Consider the following 20,168-nt stretch of genomic DNA (forward strand, 5'->3'; position numbering starts at 1 on the left):
CTTTATCTTCCAAGTTTCCTGTTGTACGTTTATCCTAGGTTGAGAAAAAGTTGTTTTAGAAAAGCAACTTTTTTGGGGGGTTGGTTGAAAAAAATTGTAACTTGAGTATTGCAATACTAATGCATGTGGTTATAGCATATAGACATTTCATTACAATTGGACAAGTAGTTTTCCATGTATATATGTTTCAGTGAGCGATTCCTCGAGAAGCCAAAAACCTGGAAAATATTTACTACGACCACATATAAAAAACATCTAATGAGTTTCAAATATCATTTGTCTTTTTATGCTCTCATGCACAATGAAACAAGGGGCATATTGGTATAAATCAATTTAAATTTGGCCTATCAGATCATTTGCAAGTAACGCCTAAACTCGAGTGTCCGTAATAAAAAATCCAACAGTAGATGCCCACTGTAGAAGTTAACCATTTCTGTCCATGCCCCCCACCTCATAAACAGTGGTTGGTGGGGGGGAGGGGCATGGCATATCTGCCAATTGTTATTAGTAAGAAGGGCATTAAATTAATTTGTTACCTTGCATTAGAGAGGCAATAAAACAAGCTTTCAGAAAATTTATAGATTCTGTCACACTGAAACATGAAATAGTTTGAACTGGGGAGAAAATTCACAGAGTTGCTATTAATTTTTTCGGCAGTGTATATGCTGCAGCATCAGAGTATATCACTGTACCTCTTGACATCTCAGTTTGCCATAACCTTTTATAAAAAGAAAATGAAGGCTGCAACTGTATTTGTTTCTTCTATAGACCTAATTGTTGTTTTCTATGCAGAGCACTTTGTTCATTTTTTTCAAGCTGGAATTTCATGGAACATGCAATATGTTTGTTGCATGCTGAACAAATCCCTACTTTGCCATAATTTGTTAAGGACTTGTCCAATGCAATCCTTGATTTTAAGTCTTAAGCCAGCAAGCATGCCATATACTGATGTTCGCAAATATTTTAACAGAGGAAAGCTTTATGAATAGACTAGCAAGATACCCATGCTTTGCTACGGTGTTAAACTGAAAGTTATTTTTCAAAGTTTTACATTTTGGAGAGTCCACTGTCGGCTGAGCTGGTAAAATATGCCCGCAGTTCATACGTCAAACGGTTTTGTGGGAATGATTATTTATTTTCTGATCTAACACTCGTTTGAATCCCATACGGAAGAATTTGAATGTTGTAAACCCTGTGTTATTTAACATTTAGGATGTAAAATCGACCAACCTGTGAAATGTTAATTCTGTACGTCAAACAGTAATGGAGGAATGAATACTTTTTTAAGGGGTGAATGTTTTTAAATATTTATTAACATCTAGGATATAGATAACCACCCTTCAAAAAAAAATAAGTTTGTGCCTGAAACAGTTTTGGAAGAATGGATATTGTGTTTTTGAGAATCAACCCCCATCTAAACCCCTATGGGAGAAATATTTTTAAGTATACCATATCAGACACCTAGGACATAAAGACCCTTCTCATAAAATTGTAACTTTGTACGTCAAACGATTTTGGAGGGATGAATTATTTCATTTATGAAGCTAACCCCTTTTTCAGTCCTTTTTACACTCCCCTCCCCCTATGAAATGAATTTTCCAGAAACAAAAAAAAACATGTTTCTTTATATTTATAGGAGATTCCAAATACCAATTTTCACGTCTGTAATATCTCCAGTTTTGGCTATACCAATCTCCTAAGAAAAATAATTCAACCCCCTTTTTCAATCATTTCCACTTTTTTTGTCAAAACAGAAAAGGTGTTACTTAATTTGGAGAAGAGATTAAAAATACCAATTTTCACATCTGTAAAATGTTTATGTGCTCATTTTAAAAATTCATCCCCTCTAACACTTCCCAGTAAGTGGATTTTCAGGAAACAAATACTGCGTGCTCCTTCACTTTTACAGGAGATTCCAAATACCAATCTTCAAGTTTGCAACGTATTGTGTTTTTGATATAGTATAGATATTTAAAATATAGTGTAGATACTTAAAATTCACCGCCTTTGTCACTCTTGTTAACCCCCTCTTTAAGTAGATTTTCCAAACAAATTTTTAAAGGAGATTCCCAACCCCAATTTTCATGATTGTAACATCTTCAGATTTTGAGATATAAATGTCCTCACAAAATATGTTCAGCACCCAGCACCCTTTTCACCATTTTTCGCCATCCATACGAGGATTTTCTGAAAACAAAGGAAAAAAGTATGCGTTTCCTTATTTTTTAAGGAGATTCCAAATAACAATTTTCATGTCTTAAAACTTAAGTTTGAGATATAGGTACTTATTTTAAAAATCATCCCGCTTTTCACTCCCTTAGCGATGGAATATCCTAAAATCCTCCCGTAGTGATCACCTAAATTATATCAATGTTTCCTCCAAACTTCATTTCTTTATCTCCAGTACTTTTGACTCGGCGATGATGAATCAGTCAAGTCAGGACATGTTATTTTATATAATTATATAGATTTGGAAATTCTTGAGGAGGAGGTCACAGAAATAGAAAAATAGTTCTGGGAGCTTGAATATGAAAGGGGGTAGTTTAAATGCAATTATTGTAATAGGGATGAAAGGTGTAAATACCGGCACATAGTATTAAAGTAACAGTGTTTCCTGCCGGTGATTGGAAAGTATAGAAAACACCGATTTTACAATTGTCTTTTTCTGCACTTGTCACCCTTTCAAAAAATGTCACTCGTAATTATCTTAATCCTCCCCTATTGAGGTAACCCCTTAACAGCCCCACATGTGACTGAGAAGCTTCAACTCAGCCATTTTTATAGTATGTGAAAAGGAAAATGCTGAAATATGTAAAAAGAAAAGGAAAAATGAAAATCCACAGCCAGTTTCCAGTCATTCGACTGGGTCAGGGATGGAAAGAATGAAGCCCCCATCTAGCAGTGAGGATAGGAATTGTGCCGGCTTCTGATAATTTTATTTAATAACCCTTAGAATATATAGAATATCTTGTCAAATCATATTTTGGTTATAACCCTAAAATAGTGATTTGTCTATGTGTACCTTTTTCCAATAATCTATATAGCCAGGAACAAAATATGTACTTACATAGACAATCCAGCTCTACTTATGATGTACGATATTCATTAAAAATGTGAACCTGAACATCATCTGGGATCGGAAGCTGTATGTTGAGGCAAAGTGTAAAACTTCCCTATATTTACATATACGTAGGTCGAGGCATAAGTCATGGCAACTATATTTTTTCTCACAAACAAAAGACAACACGGAAAATCTAAGTTATGTATTTTGGAAGCGTACGGTATGTACAAGATGCCACTAGATGGTGTATGTAAACAACCGTGTGGGTCGAAGCATGCCCCCAAGTTCAGTGTGTGAGCAAGAGTATCACAAAATGGAAGTCAACAAGCAGGAGCAGCGATCGTATATTAAAATAGCAGTTCTCTGCAGCAAAAATGCACTCCAGTGCCATGCAAAGCTGTGGGAAGCATTAGGTGTGCATGCCATGCGTTGTAGAACAGTGGCGAGGTGGGTGGGTGCCACACGTAAGCGATATACATGCAGCGAATGGTATTCAATGCCTGCCCCACCGCTGTCAATGCACAGTGGAAACCTTGGGTGATTATTTCGAGGGTCTGTAATTGGTGGAGACCTGTCTTTCATACGTAGTCTTGTGTATTTGCTGTCTATACCATAATAAAACAATGTTTACCAATGGCCTGTGTTCTGTCACTTTCCTACAAGAATCCCCGGAAGTCAGAATTTGTCTTCAGGCACCACGTATAAGTACATGCCCTATATTTCCAAATGCATATCTTAGATTTTCCGTGTTGTCTCCTGTTTGCAAGATAAAAAATAGTTGCCATGACTTATGACTCGACATTCGTATGTTTTAAAAATTTATTATTAGGTATGAAAATAGTGATTACTGTTCTCTTTAAATTAGCACTCTTTTGACATTTAGGCATTAGATTTAATTTGTTATATTTCTTGCAGGATCTGAACATGTCAAGACTGTAGAAGTTTATTATTGTGAGTTGTGCAGCCATTATTTACCAAGGTCTGACAATCCAGAAAAAACTCGGGCAGTACACTGTCGTACACGAACTCACTTGCAACGATATGTTCGACATCGTGACGATGAGATGCTGAGGAAGGAAGCCGAAAGAATTCATCGCAAAAGAATTGCCAAGAGAAATGCTGCAAAAGAAGCAGGATCAAAAAAGACTTCTGATGAGAAGAAGGATGGAGAAGTTGAGGTAAGAAATTGAAGTTTCTTTGGCATTATTGTTTTGACTGAATCTAAACCATCATACTAATTATTTAAGGATACATGCTCTACTACATCTACAGCTATTTTTTTGTAAAATACAATGATTGGGGGCATAGGTCATCATAACTTTGTTTTCTCACATTTGTACTGTTACCATTAAAAGGTCGTATATAGCGCAAAGCATGTCTCTTATAGTACAAAGACACAGTGCAAGATAGCAGTATGTAGGACAGGTACTACGCACAGGGCGATGGGACTGGAGTAGTCATTCGACCTCCATGTTTATATGGAAGTGGCCGATTTGTCGGGGTTGCTGTGCCAAAGAAAGTCAGAGCGCTTGCAGAAGCTGTGGGAAATAATGCCCATCCACACCGAACCATTGCGAGACAGGCATCAGCATTTCATGCAACGTTCCAGAAGACCTTTTAATGTCCACTTTGATGTCATCCAGTGTATGGACGTTGACATATGTACACTGCTCAAATTAAAAGACGAAACAGGCATTGAAACACGAACCATTCACAAAATTTTATGGGAAAATCGTCTCTTTAAAATTTCATCACATTTGGTGCCATTTGGACTAACTGACATGCAAAAGTGAACACTGTATTCCATATGCTCTGACCACTTCGTACAGTACCAGCATTTGGGTGAACAAATGTTGGAGAGAATAGTGACCCTGGATGAATTTTGGGCCAGGGTGCAGTCTCCAGAAATGGCAACTTGCAAGACCACCGTGAAGACAGAAGTGTCAGATGAACCATCCTCCCTGTGAAACTCATTTTCATTGTGCTTACAACGTCAAGAGGTGTTATTGCATGTCACTTTGTTCCACATGTAACGGGGCCCATGGGAGTAATATACATATATTATGTATAAGAGTGCTAAGGGAAAATCTAAGAATAGTTTCCCTCAAGTAGTAAGTTTTATGCAATGAAATAACTATCAAATTAAGAATGGAGGCCGTGGTCTTAGAAATCTCCAACAAGCATTGCTGACTAACAAGATATTGGGCAAAGGAAAGGATGCTACATAACCTGGAAAGTTAAAGACAAATGTAAGGAGGAATAAGGGACATGATAAGTGAAAATAGATCAGAAACCAATATAAAATTTAGATATATATATTGAAATAATAAATCAGACCTGACAATTTACATGAAAGGAGGACTATACAAATATAAAATTTTCCCAACCACTTACACGGATTACAAATTCATTATTTAAAAAAAGAGATAAGATATCCAAGAGAAAGAAAGGAAAAAGAGAAAATGCCGCAGGAAAGGAAAGGGACAAACAAGGAAAGGATGAATACTGCAATAAAAAGAGAAACCCAGAACGACAAGAAAGGGAAGATGTTCAGTTAGCAAATCCGAGTATACCAGCAGAAAAATTGTCTGAGCAAAATGTAAATACTATATGCAGGTCATCACTAGTTCCGTTATCACACAGATTAACACTAGGTAACGTAGTTCTACAGCCGAATAATCACAATGTAGTTCCATTGAACCAGTTTCACAATATCCCGAAGCACTGAACGAATAGAAGTGTGTGTACAGTAGAAGTCGCAGAGTTGCCAATACACCACACGCACATTTCAAAAGAAAGTTGTTACGAAGGTCGTCAATGAAAAGTTTTAAATACAAAAGGGGCAAGTGAAATTTCGTCCTGGAAATGCCATGCTCCCAGTTTAATTTTGCAGGGAAAGTCTGTCCCAATGCAATTAAAAGTATTTACAGTAAAGAAATCAGTTTGTCATACCTCATCATGAAGCAAATTGAACTGCCCGCAAATGAAGACTTCTGGGCACATGTAATTAAGGACGAAGTTGATGTAGGATGTTGCTCCCTCCAGACAGGCCTAAGTCCATCTCAGTATTTCCAGAGGAAGGCCAGGTATTTATAGTGTGGAGTAGAATGAGAAATATATCTGGAAGATTCCAGAGATTAGTGAAGCACGCGCGTATAAACCAGGCGGTCACGTGACGTCAGCCGGCAAAAAGGAAGTTAGTTTATCGAAGATGGTGAAGATGAATAGAGTAGAGTTCGTGCAAAGTATGAAGTATGCCAGTTCCAGTTGGAGAAAAAATGCAGTTTATATCATGATGAGGGTAAGTCCATACTAATCGTAGAAAAAAGGTTATGTGCGTGGCGAATTTCATAACAGTAGTTGCCGATGAATTGAAGAGTCCGTTACACACACCACACATCAGTGACAACAACGTACTACAGAACCTTCATCCAGACATAGTTAATGTCGTGGCATTAGGGGTCAAATGCTCAGATCTTCTCTGCAGTGGCATCCTTCTTTATGATATTAGAATGCATGCAGCAGGGGCTGCAGAAGCAAATTCAATGCTGGCTGTGGGAAGTACTGGTACACCAAACCTTACTCACAGGACCTGCCTGTGTGCTGTTTTGACCTTATAAGTGTACAAACCATTGCATGGGACGCGAGGTGACATTGCCATTGCTATGGACATGAGGTTGCAAAATTCAAACATTTGAAGCAACTGCGTCATTGGCAACATGTTAGACAATTCAATGGACTACTTTGAGGGTTTACTGTAAAGATTATTGTACTCTCTGAGAATCAATTTTATGTTGCTCAAGGATTACATGGCACTCCACTTTCTTTCCAGGGATTTCATGACACTCCACTTTCTTTCTGATTCTGATGATAAAACTCCTCAATTGCCACAATAGTTGCACAGATATTCCAGAAATTCGCATATGTACATGATATAATTAATTTACCCTGAAAATTGGATGTACACTCACAAAGCTGTGTAGACTATTTCCAAAAAAATTCCAGCAGCATGCTAGTGCATAAAAGGCATAAGAGTAGTTCCACAGTTTACTCTTATTTCACAAAGACTTGGAGATGACCACAGTCTTTGATTCTACGTTTTGTTCCCGAGGTTTAATGATGTTTCCATTTCTCTTAGAATTACTATTTCCTGATGAAATATGTCAAAAATTTCAGTATCAAAACTAGTAAATAAATATATTTCTCATCGCATAGTGTTGCAGCTTTTTTCAGGCACACCTCCAATGTACCATTTTAACCTCATACCAACCCTCCTGCCATTCTTAAACCTTGGGTAGTACCAGGAATTGAACCCAAACCTCCAAAGACAACAATCCCAAGTGTTGCGCTGCGGAGGTGGACATTAGGTTTAAAAAAATAAAAAAAATGTTGCAAAATAATCTATAGCATAGGTGGGCAATGATATTCCCCCCTCATTGAGCTAACAGCATGAGTGCCATCTGTTGCCAGGGAAAGGACTGGGACTTCATTAACTCTGTTACCTTTCCCTCAAATGTAGAACTAGCGCTCCCGTTCTTGTTCTGGCATAACCGTACTTCGAAGCTATTTTCGAATCAGGAAACATTTTCTTGAACAAACATCCCGCATGGTCACTGCAGGCTAAAGGCAAGTTGTGTTCAACAAGAAAAATCTTAAACAACAATTCCGCGTTACTTACTGAGCTTTCATCTTATGAGGATTTAGCAAAAATTGTTAAATTCTTGTTTTTGTGTCCCTCAGCTAAACTGTATTCGTATGAATTTTGCTAGCCACGTGTTTACGACAGTAGACTCGTCCACCATGCGCAACTGAAAAATCGCGGCTACACATACTTCAAAACACGTATGAAGGACGTTTTGAGGAACGCAGTAAACAGAGCTATTCTTTTGAGTTCCTCCCTAAGTTTTTGAACTAAGCCTAGTTTTGATTTCTTACTAGCATCGCTAGTCACAGTGTCACCACTCGTATTTTCCTGCACAAGAAATCGCTTCATTATTTCAAACTTTTTGCATTTCGTAACACATGATTAGAATATATCCTAGAAGAGCAATATATGTAAGCGAATAGCGAACAATAAGAGGCAACGAAGGAAGGATAAAGACCGAAAAAGGAGAACAACGGCTTCTCCACCTGGGACTATCTGCCATCTCTGCGGAAAAGTCTGTTCCTCCATTCAGTCAGCTACGGATTCAATAGATGAAGAGGAATTCTGATTGGAAAACCAACCTACTCATTTTCGAGTGTTTGCTATTGTATATGTAAATTTGACAACCAAATTCGCACACAGTATTCACAATGAGACTGAGTTTGTCACCACTTTGCTGCCAAAACAAAGACAAAAGAACTAGCATACTTGCATGGAAGTCTGATCATGTGACGATCAAAGGTAACTCTGCAAGATGTACCACTTAAACGGGTGGCTATTTTTCCGGTATGGAAGCACACGCTACATTCGGCACATGAGAATTCGAAATATTCTTAAACGAGGGACCAGAAAGGGCAGGGGTATAAATGATTGCTGAGAAATCCAAAAAGAATATTTTGAGAATTCAAGCTGAATTGGCATTCCTTGTGTATCCTTTTGAACATTTCATACACTTTCATTTAAAAGTCAGCAAAAAAATCATCCTTTTGAACATTTCATACACTTTCATTTAAAAGTCAGCAAAAAAATCATAATTTATGTTGTGTCATTCGTAAAGGCGCATTTATGATGGGTAATTCATAATTATTACGATTGAATCGTAATAGTTGACATCTTGACACTGGATCGATGCTAACCGTGTCATAGGAAAAGGATGGCCAGGCGATTCTGCGGAGGGGACAATGGCAGTGCCCGTTGAAAGAGGGGTGAAAGAGAATTATTGTGCTACATGCATGTACCAGAAATGGATTTTTACCTGGTTGTATGTACCGAGGTCTAAGAAGAAGAAAAATGTTAATTTTCAGAACTGGCTTGAATACACATTACTGAATATCCTACCTGAGAGTTGTACAATAACTATGAATACCGATAATGGCAGCAAGTAAGTTGTTTCTTTCTGAGTGGTGTAGGAGACACAATATTTCTGTGCAGGACGACATAAGGATAGGTGAACTATAGCAGCGTCAGTGGGTAGGGTCTGACACATCCCACTCTGATGAGTCTAGTGTCAGACCTAAGACAAAACGCTGGTTAATAGAGCAAACGCCTGAAAAGCCTTACATCTGATCTGTATCAAACCTGTAGTCACAGATTCCTCTCTCTTCCTTCATCATGTTCATCTCACTTTCAATAAGGCATTTGTTCATTCTGTTCATTCGTACGGTCCCTGTCGCTCTCACTCCCATTTCTGTTAGTGTTTTCATCAGAGGGATACTTGTAAAAAAGTTCTCAAAATTAGACTTTGTGAACTTATGGAGATCGTTTAGTATGGAAATTATTTTCAGTGTCACTGAAGCACCATGTCCTAGAAGTGATACATCATTTGTATCATTCGTTTTTCCTTCGTTCACGGACATCTGATTACAGTATCCACTTTGGGAATAGCACATGGCCCATTGCTTGAAGCCGAATCGCACTGGCTTCCCGCTGATAAATTACTTCAAGTAGTGATGCCCATAATATTGTATCATTTGCTCATCAAAACTCTTCTTTAGCAAATCTAATAATGGACGAATTTTCCAAAGTTTATCTCTCTCAGATCTCGGGATGCTATCCAGAAGTGAGTTGTTGAAGTGAAGGTCGCATTGTATTTCAAGATATCGGTTGCGACTCATACATTTCCGCACAGTTAAATACGTCAAAAATCCTCATCTTCATTCCAATACAGCTGCTCTTAAGAGAGGGCGTGATATCCAGTGAATAGCTGAATCCCTATGAACTTTTGGATACATTCGGGCGATAGTTGGAAGCTGTGATTATTGTTTTGGGAGGCATACCGAATGCTTTCACTAACAATCAGTCTCAGTACTGTTTCATCAAAGAATTCTTCAAAACATCCAACAGCGGTCTTTTCTGTTGTCAGACTGACTTTCCGCTGCTCAATTTCTTGAGAGTCAGCATATGATTTACTGTATGTTACGTCTTCCCTTATCCACTTAGAAGTGATATTAGACCTACTTTTTTTTCTTGCGGGGTTTGCATCTTCCAGTTCAGGTTCTACAGTTCCTTCACATTGCTGTTCTTGGTGAGTATGCAGTTCCAATCTTCCCAGTACATCAGTTGGGACTATATCTTCTAGTTCAGTTTCGTGAATGTCCTCACAGTTAGAAATATTGTCTACGTGATCCGGTGGTAGCTGAACAATATCAATAGTACCATTCTCATCACAGTCATTTTCATGGACGTCACGAACCATAAAGTTTGGATCATTGACTACTTCCTCAATTTCTCTAAGACAAACTGCAGTATAGCGACCCATTACGATCTGAAAAAAATAAAACAAAACTTACATGGTATCTGCCATGAGCCCCAAATGGGGATTGTTTCAGAAGCCTACAATGCTAAATGAAAATAACCATGGAGGTGAAAAGGTGTTCTGTATCTTCTGAAAGCATTACGCATTAAATTCAGTTGATTGGAATTGGGAAATAAAATATTATAACGTGACTTACTGTGATTTGTGTTGAAAGTGTTGAAACTTCTGAATACCATGCCTCATCACAGAAATCACGCACTACAACCCACAGCCTTCGCAACAATGAACAAACACTTCAATCACATGCTTCAAAAATGTCTGTAGAACAATGTCAGTATGTAATCATTGTTACCAACCTAAGCATAGAAACAGAATCTCCAAGGGAAGAAGAAATCCCCAATTGGGGATCATGGCAGTTAATGGGTTAATTTGCGGATATAGCTGCTTTGCCTGAGATAAAAATACATTATCACTGCTATGAAATATTTTTTCCATGAAAATGAGCAAGTAGGCGTATGTTTTTTCATCCAGTTATATCTTTAATTCCAAAGTGATGACCTATATTTTTCACGGGCTTAAAAGTTTCCTGAAAATCCAAATTAATTTTTAACACCAAACCCAGGGGAAGTGTTAGGGAAATTTTGGAGATATTAAGGAAGGTAAATGGATGGGCTAGTTTCAATGTCGTAGGATATTCACCGTTTTAATACATATTAAATATTGTTGTTCACAGAACATTTTTCGTCAAAGTCCGTCGCTGGCTTCTTCCTCTTGTGGTTTCTTCCCTGGCGACCTGAACACTGTAATTTTTTTTTTTTCCTTCTCCCATAACTTGTTTTATCCTCTGTACTGTCCGCAGGCCGATACACGCGCGAGCTGTCTTCTTTTGAGGCATGGCAACATGGCGTTCCTCACCTTCCCTGCCTCTGAACACCTGCTGCTGCATGCTTACAAAATATAAATACACTCTAAATACTATTTCCCTCGCCTGTTCATACAATACTTGTCTTTTTGCTCTTCCTAGATCCATCGTACACGCAAATAATTCCGTAATTTCGTTGGTTATGATATTTACAAATAAAACTCGAAACATTCACTCGTGACCCCACAAACAGGCACTTCTTACTGAAATGATTCTATTGACCCTGCAAAAAACCCATCATACTATAAAGCGCGCGAATGTTGCTGCGCAACCCTCTTCAAACCGACTTCCTGGCTGTGTTCTACTCTAGAATCCATGCCTAAATTACAAGTTTGTCACACTCCACTTCTAAAATTCTTCTCACATAATGTCGAAAAGATGGCAGAACATATCAGAGATCAAATTGGCACTCGAGAGTAAACCGGGAAACTCAAAAAAAATTCAAGTTTTCGCTCACTGTCTATAGACGGGCTTAGCAGTGCTGGACCGGCTGCGTCAGCCTGTCTATAGGTGGGCGTAGCTCTCATCGGGTTAAATGCTAAGATTAGAAAAGGTAATACAGAGGTCAACTCTAAGTAGTGCAACTCAATTATTTTTAGCTATCAGGTTGGTAGAATGTTAGCCGGCTCCTAAACTTTTGGGCTGGCTCTTTAATTCAGGGAAAATTTCCGCACCAATGATAACGTACCAACCACTTGCTGCAATTTGTAGTATTTGGGAGAAGTGGGTAGAAGTCCTTCCAAAACTATACAATCCAGGAGAAAATGTTACTGTTGATGAGCAGTTCGTGCCAATTAGAGGCCACTGTCCATTCAAGCAGTATATCCCAAGTAAACCAGCAAAATATGGACCATGTGCAATAGCAAATATTTATGTATACTGAAAGCCCAAATTTATACAGGAAAGGAGAGCAGAGTGGTACCAGAAAGAAATAAGGAAAGTTACGTGGTCAGAATATCGTGTGTGACAATATTTTTATGTCTTACAATTTAGGATAGCTGCTTGTGAAAAGGAAATTGACTATGTTAAGGACTACATAGAAAAATAAGCCAAGGCTTCTACATAAAATGACCGACCTCATGGTAGAGAGTTCTCATAAGTGCAAGAATCTTATTTCTCCTAGGAATGTAATTGACTGAAATGGTGTCATTTGTGAAGTAAAATGAAGAGCTTTGTGCCTTCTTATCAATCGATTACAGATTATAGCAGACGTCTGTGAAGTTCATCTGTGATGTAAACAAACATGGCAGGACAACAGTCTAGTTGCCCTTGCAGCAATATTATTTCGGATTAAAGAATCTTTTAGTTATTAATCACAGCGGAAAGTGAAAAATGGTGATGATTATTTTAATGAATTAAGCCATTTTGAAAGTGAGAGTGATACAGTGTGTGCCAAAAATATTGTATGTGTGAGAGAAATAGAGCCTCCTTCTAAACAAAAAAAGAAAAACGCGGGGAGTTCAAAAGCTATTTTATCACTATTTTCCTGGTGGACGGATTACTTTTCTCCACCACACTTTCAAGTAACTGTGACAGACTCTGAGGGCCAAGTATTGTTTGATGACAGCCCTTAAATAATTGATTTTTTAAAAACTTTCGTGCCAGTGGAGTTGGTGCAGATAGTTGAACAAATCGACATCACAAACAACCAGTAGAAAACGTTTATCACCACATTCCAGGTTTAGAAGATATATTAAAATATCAACTTATGTTCTTCTAAGAAGTTACGTGTATTAATTGCCTACAGATTTGCGGAAATAATATTGTGGGCTCTTTACTTTGTATAAAGATAATGTACGCATGGGCACAAAAGTGTAATTTTGTTTTCTCTCAAAGTAATATTGAACATAAATGTAGGATTTTCCATTTCCATTTAGATTTATAAAGAACCAACATTTGTAAACATTTCAAGCTAATCACCACACTGCTCAGTTAAAAATTGAGGCTTCTACAAAATAAATTTACATACAAATGCAAAAACTCAGCACTGAGGTACCAAACAGTCAAGTGGTAACTCAGCATTTAAAAGGTTAAACTGTCCAGAAATATAAGTTGGGAAAAGAATACAACAAGTAAACAGCTTCTACCAGAGTGTAGGGGGTGTTTTGTGGAACCAAGACATCCCGAAGAAATGGGAGAAAATATTATATTCAACCTATTGTGAACGCATACGAACACAGGCATCAAGGGCTAGAAAGGATAGAACTAGAAATGAAGAGATAAGGAAAAGGGCAGGGATCTTGAAACTTCAAGACAGGATAGAAGCAACAAAGCTAAAGTGGTAAGGGCATTTAGAGAATAGGAGAAGAGTGTGCCAAAAAAAAAGTTAACAGGGAAGAGACCACGAGGAAGACCCCGAAAGAGATGGGCAGATTCAGTGTGGGAGTCCATAGAGAAGAGGAAAACCAGAAGATGTACTTAAGGGAGGAGAAGAGTCTTGGAAAGACAGGCAGCAATGGAGGTCCTTCATTCACAACCCTACCCAGGAGGCTGGAGATGGGAACCGAAGAGGATGATGATTACTACAACTATTGGTTGTAAATGCTAGTTGTCAGTTTTGTTTTACAAAATTCAGTTGATATTCAACATAGAATCTTACGGAATAATGACTTAATTCTTTGATGGTCATTTGCAAGCATGGTTGTTCCTTGTGGTCTTGCTGCTAAAAATCAAGTTAACTTCAGATTAAACTTCATTTAGAGGCTCTCTTGCAGACATACCAAAAGCCTGAGTTCCTGTGCTGGTTTATGAAAGAACTCGCCGTATTTTCTGCCTGTTACGATTAAATTATTTTTACAGGTACATCATCAGACCACACAAAATGTTTGTTTCTAATGATGAGCAGAATCTGTCTTGTGTATGGTTCATGTGACTAAATCCTTGCTCACACAAACTTGTAGAGACTGGAAGAACACACACAATAGATAGGAGTTGTCCCAAAATATGAAACTGTCACTGCTTACCAACTCCAACAGTTCGAACAATTCTTTTCCCTCTTCCAAGAACTTCGAACTCATACCTCTCGTTTTGTATGCATTATTTTCCTACAAATCTGTGAATGGGTTATTGTTATTTGCAGTATTGAAAAGCTTCTTCATATTAAAAAGCGCATTAGAATCCATTTTCTTTACACACATGGCCAGCAGTTGTGTCCGAAAACGTGTTGTATTACTAGCTGCCACGCAGTTTCTGTCTTGTAAAGATACGTTACGTTTCTTAGATGTAAGTGGCCCTGTAAAACCTGCTACTTCTTTTGGAGACTGATCTGAAGAATCTGGAAACAAAATACATGATTTACATTGAGCCATACCTGTAGTTTCATCGAATGCTAGCCAAGGCAGTTTCTTATACCTCTCTTCTTTGAATTTTATCGGTCATTACACTCCAGTTTCTTATTGAGTCATGTTCAAAGGCTAGAACAATACTAAATGCCTGCACAGACACAAGATTTATGATTCAAAGGCCTAAGCCCTGCATTTTTTAAAACTTGAATAACAACACAGGGCGTGCGTAGAACCTCTGAAACGTAACACAGTACCACAGATTCATTCTATAGGGTATTTCGTAAAGACTTAACGGATTTCCAAGGCTTATTGCGCTGTACTCAAGCCACGCAGCGGAACGAGTCGCATATCGTTACAAAGGGTGTGGCCTCGCATTTCTATTAGTAGTCAGTAGAGTGCTCCGCGCCTTCCTCCCCTCCCCTTCTCTAGACTCCATTCAACCTGCACAGCAGTGAGCTCACTCGATTGCCGCGTGAGTCTAACAATGGCAGCATCTCAGCACAAAGCGTTCTGTGGTGTTGTGTTCGCACGGACCGGGTCTGTGGTCATGGTGCAATGTGAGTTCCGTAGGAAATTTAATGAAGACGCTTACAGGCCCTCTCCCAAGAACATCCGATGGTGGTTCCAACAATTCCAGGAAACGGGATGTTTGCGTAAAGGAAAAAGCCCTGATCGACTGTGAACTGCATGGTCAGAAGAAATTGTGAGGAGAATCCAAGAGGCATTTACTCGGAATCCCCGGAAATCCATATCTCACGGTTGCCGTCAGCTTCAGGTGAGCAGTACCAATATCTGGCGTGTCCTGAAAAGACGCCTACACATGAAACCGTCCAGACTTCAGCTTGTTCGGGCACCAAGACATGTTGACGAGGGACAACGGATGGAATTCTGTGCTGCGATGCTGAACATGAAAAATAATGAAGACACCTTTTAGTGACGAAGCAACCTTTCAGATCAATGGCTGTGTCAATCATCGCAGTGTTCGGATTTGGGGAACCGAACACCCGCATTCTACAATCGAGCACGAACTGGATTCTCCCAAGATAAATGTTTTCTGTGCGGTCAGTAATGTCGGGGTTTATGGCCCTTTCTTCAACACCAACACTGTCACAGGACAAAGCTATCTCGCAGTGTTATGGTCCAGGCTATTCCCTTTGCTGCAGACACTCATGCGACTTCATTTTCCAACAAGATGGAGCATTGCCCCATTGGAGCTTACCAGTGCTAGTATTTCTGAATAAAACAGTGCCTCAACGGTGGATTGGTCGACACACTGCTACAGATAGTGCTCTACTTGCATGGCCTCCTAGATCCCCAGACCTCACTCCTCTCGACTTCTTCCTGTGGGGATATGTCGGTGACAAAGTTTATGTTCCGCCACTACCCTCTACATTGGATGACCTTCAAGAGCGGATAACACGTGTGATCAACTCAGTGGATGGTGATATGCTGCAACGGGTTGGGAGGAATTGTCCTATCACCACGATGTGGTCCGTGCTGCTGGTGGTGGTCATATTGAACACTTGTAGGACTAAACTTGAACATCAGTCACACATGTGTCTTGGGTTTAATCTTGTACTACTGACTCTTGGGAAAATATAGCTTGATGAAATCGGTTAATTCTTTATTCTTCCACCAATGGCTCTCCTGCTCTAACAGATAAGGACCAGCTGTATTATGCACGTCTACTATCCACTATTCGTAGTGCAATGTCTCTCATTCGTGGATGTACATAGATTGTCCTGTGCAGATGAAAGAATAGATATTCTCTTTCGTTTTGCAATGATTTGTTTTTGAGATGATTGTGGCATGGGTTAAGCTGGTTCAGTGACGTATGTCACTGGAATTTTTTGCAAATTGATGGTTATGAGAAGAAGGAAAGTGCGAAAAAAGTGGAAAACCAGTTTGGGGGGGGGGGCTAGCCACCATTAGCAAAAATACAGTCATCCTGGCACCCAGGATTTCTGCAGCCCTGATGTAAATATATATTTCATGATAGTGCTGAATTTACCATTGTCTTTAGATATTTTCATGTTTGTCCTTGCCTCTTTTTCACCCATACTTTGGGCCTATCTGTAGTTTTTCTCTTTATATTCCTTTCTACCTGTCTTAAATGTATACTTGATATAAATCTGCAAATTTTTAGATTTGTAGTTCATTTTTCTCTGTAATTAGGTGTGTTATGTTGGTTTTTTATTTAATGCAAATCTAAACTAATACTGGCATGAGGTTTTTTAATATTGTTGCATGTTATTTCAGAAAATGGATGAAGACGAATCCATAGAAAAGGATGTCAAAGGGGAGTTGGAAGAACCTTCAACTGACTCGCCTAAGAAGAAAAAGAAGGAAGAGGGTGGTAGTGAAGCTTCCCAGGGGGACTCTAAAGTTGATGTTTCTTCAGAAACTGTGGGTGAATCTCGCGAAACAGATCTAGACCAGGATTTGGAGGCAGGAATGGATGATAAATTATGGGCTGATGTTGACAAGGATCTAGGAGAGTTACTGCGTGAAGTTGAACCGGGCAATAAATCCTCGGACGAGGATGATGATTCTCATGCTGAAGGAGGACGGTACGACAGGTTCCGCTACAGCGAGAAGGGTAGTGTAGGAGCTGACCCATCTTCTGAAGGGGATGGTGCCAAGGCTGTCGCTGAAGGTGAAGAACAGTTAGGGGAGGCAGATGCCGAAGAAGATAAGGGTGAAAAGAAACAAACAGCATCTGAACCCGAGGCTAATATCCCTGTTAAGAAGGCATGTGTTACAACATCTACTCCTGTTGCTGCTGTTAATTGAATATGTGTGTGTGCATATGGTGTGCTGGGTTCTTCAGTATGTATTTTAGATTTACGAAATGACTGGACAATTTGAAATGTATTATCTTTCAAGAGGTGAACTATTTCCTCTTGAAAATGCATTATGTGGTTCATAAAGATGAATTTAAGTACCAACTACAAGAATTTGTATAATATTCACTTCATATATTTTACTGCTGGTAAATGTCTTTGTCTTGGAAATGAATATGTTGTAGTTATATAATAGATGTTGCCCATCTATGAAGTATAAGATCGTGCAAAGTTACTCTAATGGTATACTTGGATTTTGTTCACTTCTTTTGTATGCTTGGTCAGTGTCTTTCTGTTTTGAACTTTACAGATACTCTAAAACACAACTTTCGATGCAGCATAATAGTGTGATTGATTGTGTACTTTACTTGTGAAATACTCCTGCAGTTCTTGCAGTTTTTAAAACTACATACTTAAAAATTATTTGCAGGGGGGGGGGGGGGGGGGTAATATATTTTGTTAGTCTGGAACTAAAAATGCTTGAAATATAAAATTTGTTTATGCTATACTGAACATGCATGTCCTAAGAAAAGTTTTCTACAATAACAGATTCTTTTTTTATAATTTCATAAGGTTTTGTTTGATCCTTAACTATGAAGAGTACATATAATTTCTAGAAGGCAATCCTAATAATCTCATCAACTCTGTTCACTCATTAAATAAGGAGCTGCTACAGAGTACAAAATGCAATACATGCAGACCTTGACATGGAAGACATGCATAACATCTGAAAAATCTTTCGTGAAAACTTTGTTTTCAGGAGAGCCATTTGAATCTTTCATTTGTCACCAGAAGCCGCTTCACACATTATTACATCACTATAGTATACTTCAGTAATGACGCACAACTCTCACTTGTACTCCTAGGATTATAAAAGCCGAAAAGATTAATTCAAAGTCATCATAATCAAGAAATTGGTAAATTTTTACTGATACTCTTAGTAATTTTCACAAAAGAAATATAGTTGTTGATTCGTTGAACTTCACACATCCATTGATATGGCTATCTTGAACATCCCTCTGAATTCAAAGCGCTTAATTATTTGCAGTAACTGTTATATTAATGTTGACTGAATTAAAATTTCCAGTCTTAAATCTTGTTCATCAAACATTTTGTACCAACATTGTCTCAAAAAATTAATTTCTATCAGTCCTGCATATTGTACTAAAACCTGCAGTATTTTGACACTTTGAAGGCCAAGACAACTGTGTTATATAATATGGATAAACTGTTTACGAAATTTGAGGAAACTGGCCGAAACTTCCAGTTCCACAGCACTGCCTCTCCCTCTCAAATAAGCCTCTTTACATATGAAATAAGTATATGGTAAAATAATTATTACCAAAGTAACAAACATCTCTCAATTGAAATTTGGTCTTGGTCCATCATATCCCATTGCACTTTAGTGTTTTTTAATTATATATATGTATACACACCTTTGAAGTAGATTGTTGCAATATACTGTATTCACTTGTGTGTTAAACCCTGGACAAGGAGAATATTAATAAAGTCTGCATGCAAAACCCCTCCGCAAAATAATTTGTCTTAAGAATGATTCCACTTTGTACCATTACAATAACACTGCACAATTGTGTATTGTTAAGTAAAACCAGAAGTGTAGTTTTTACCACAGCTTTCAAATTAAATGGTGTCTTTTGCAGGAAAACAATGTTTGAAGCCAATAGCCAAAATCTTAATATTCAACCTAACCTTAGCAGATATTGGTACAATAAAAAGTGAACCTGAAAGCAGAAAATAAAATTGTGCAGTTTTTCATGATACCAAGAAAAAAATGTAAATATCATGATAGCAATACCGAAGTGCTACAGTCTATAAGTTGAATAATAATGGTTTGCCATAGCCCATGTTATAAATGAATTTTAATGATCAGTTCTGCATTTTTTACTGAAACCTGTTTTGACATTAGAATTTTTGACTAAGAGGACACTGGATTAAAATAGGGATAAACTGTTTTTAGAATGGGATGAGGCAGGCAACTACATGCAGTTCCAAAGCACTACCTCTCAGATAAGCACCTGTATATACAAAATAAGTATGTTGGTAAAGTAACTATAACCCAGTTGAATTGGGTAAATATATTGGACCTGAATCTGCAAAAATACACACTTTTCTTCTCCAATTATTTACTATAAAAATCTAGAGAATCTTTACTCGTAAGAATTTGTAACTGAAAATTTAGACATTTCAAAACAAGCACCACCTCCAATGTGAAACACACTATAACATGGAGTGGCGACTACAATGTATGTATTGATGATCTTCCTATAAATGAGTCTGCAATCGATCTATCAACCGACGACTAGCTTCAGCTAAATATGTAATGTAACAATATGCCGATGGTATACGGCGTGCCATACCTTAAAATTTGGAAATAAAGCGTATCGGGAATTTTTGGTATAGCTAAACATTACTCACGTGTTTAATATACCTATTTCTTTCTGTTGCAAAAAGTTTCATCAATACAACAGGCTACTGCAGGCATGTTAATACATTGGAGACGGTCATATTTGAATGTGCTACCCTCCAAAAATCGCAGGATTTTTAATGGTTTTTGAAATTTTTTCAATGCTAGGGTAAGCCATGATTATAACAAGTTTTGGAATATTTAGAAAGATCCCATTTTCTTCTACACAAAAA

At 38.1% G+C, this 20,168-nt stretch overlaps 1 protein-coding gene across 3 annotated transcripts in view; it reads left to right on the plus strand.

The window, feature by feature from the left end:
- LOC136878887 (zinc finger protein on ecdysone puffs) overlaps nt 1–17,856 on the plus strand; it is a 298,143-nt gene extending 280,287 nt beyond the window's left edge. For all 3 annotated transcript variants that reach the window (XM_067152463.2, XM_067152465.2, XM_068228848.1), the window contains 2 exons: nt 3,977–4,239; nt 16,927–17,856. In XM_067152463.2, the coding sequence (XP_067008564.2) occupies nt 3,977–4,239; nt 16,927–17,460 (797 nt within the window). In that variant the 3' untranslated portion in view covers nt 17,461–17,856. The remainder of the gene's footprint in view (nt 1–3,976; nt 4,240–16,926) is intronic.
- Nucleotides 17,857–20,168: the final 2,312 nt, after the last annotated feature.

Source organism: Anabrus simplex, chromosome 8 (assembly GCF_040414725.1).
Source record: "Anabrus simplex isolate iqAnaSimp1 chromosome 8, ASM4041472v1, whole genome shotgun sequence".
Lineage (NCBI taxonomy): Eukaryota > Metazoa > Arthropoda > Insecta > Orthoptera > Tettigoniidae > Anabrus > Anabrus simplex.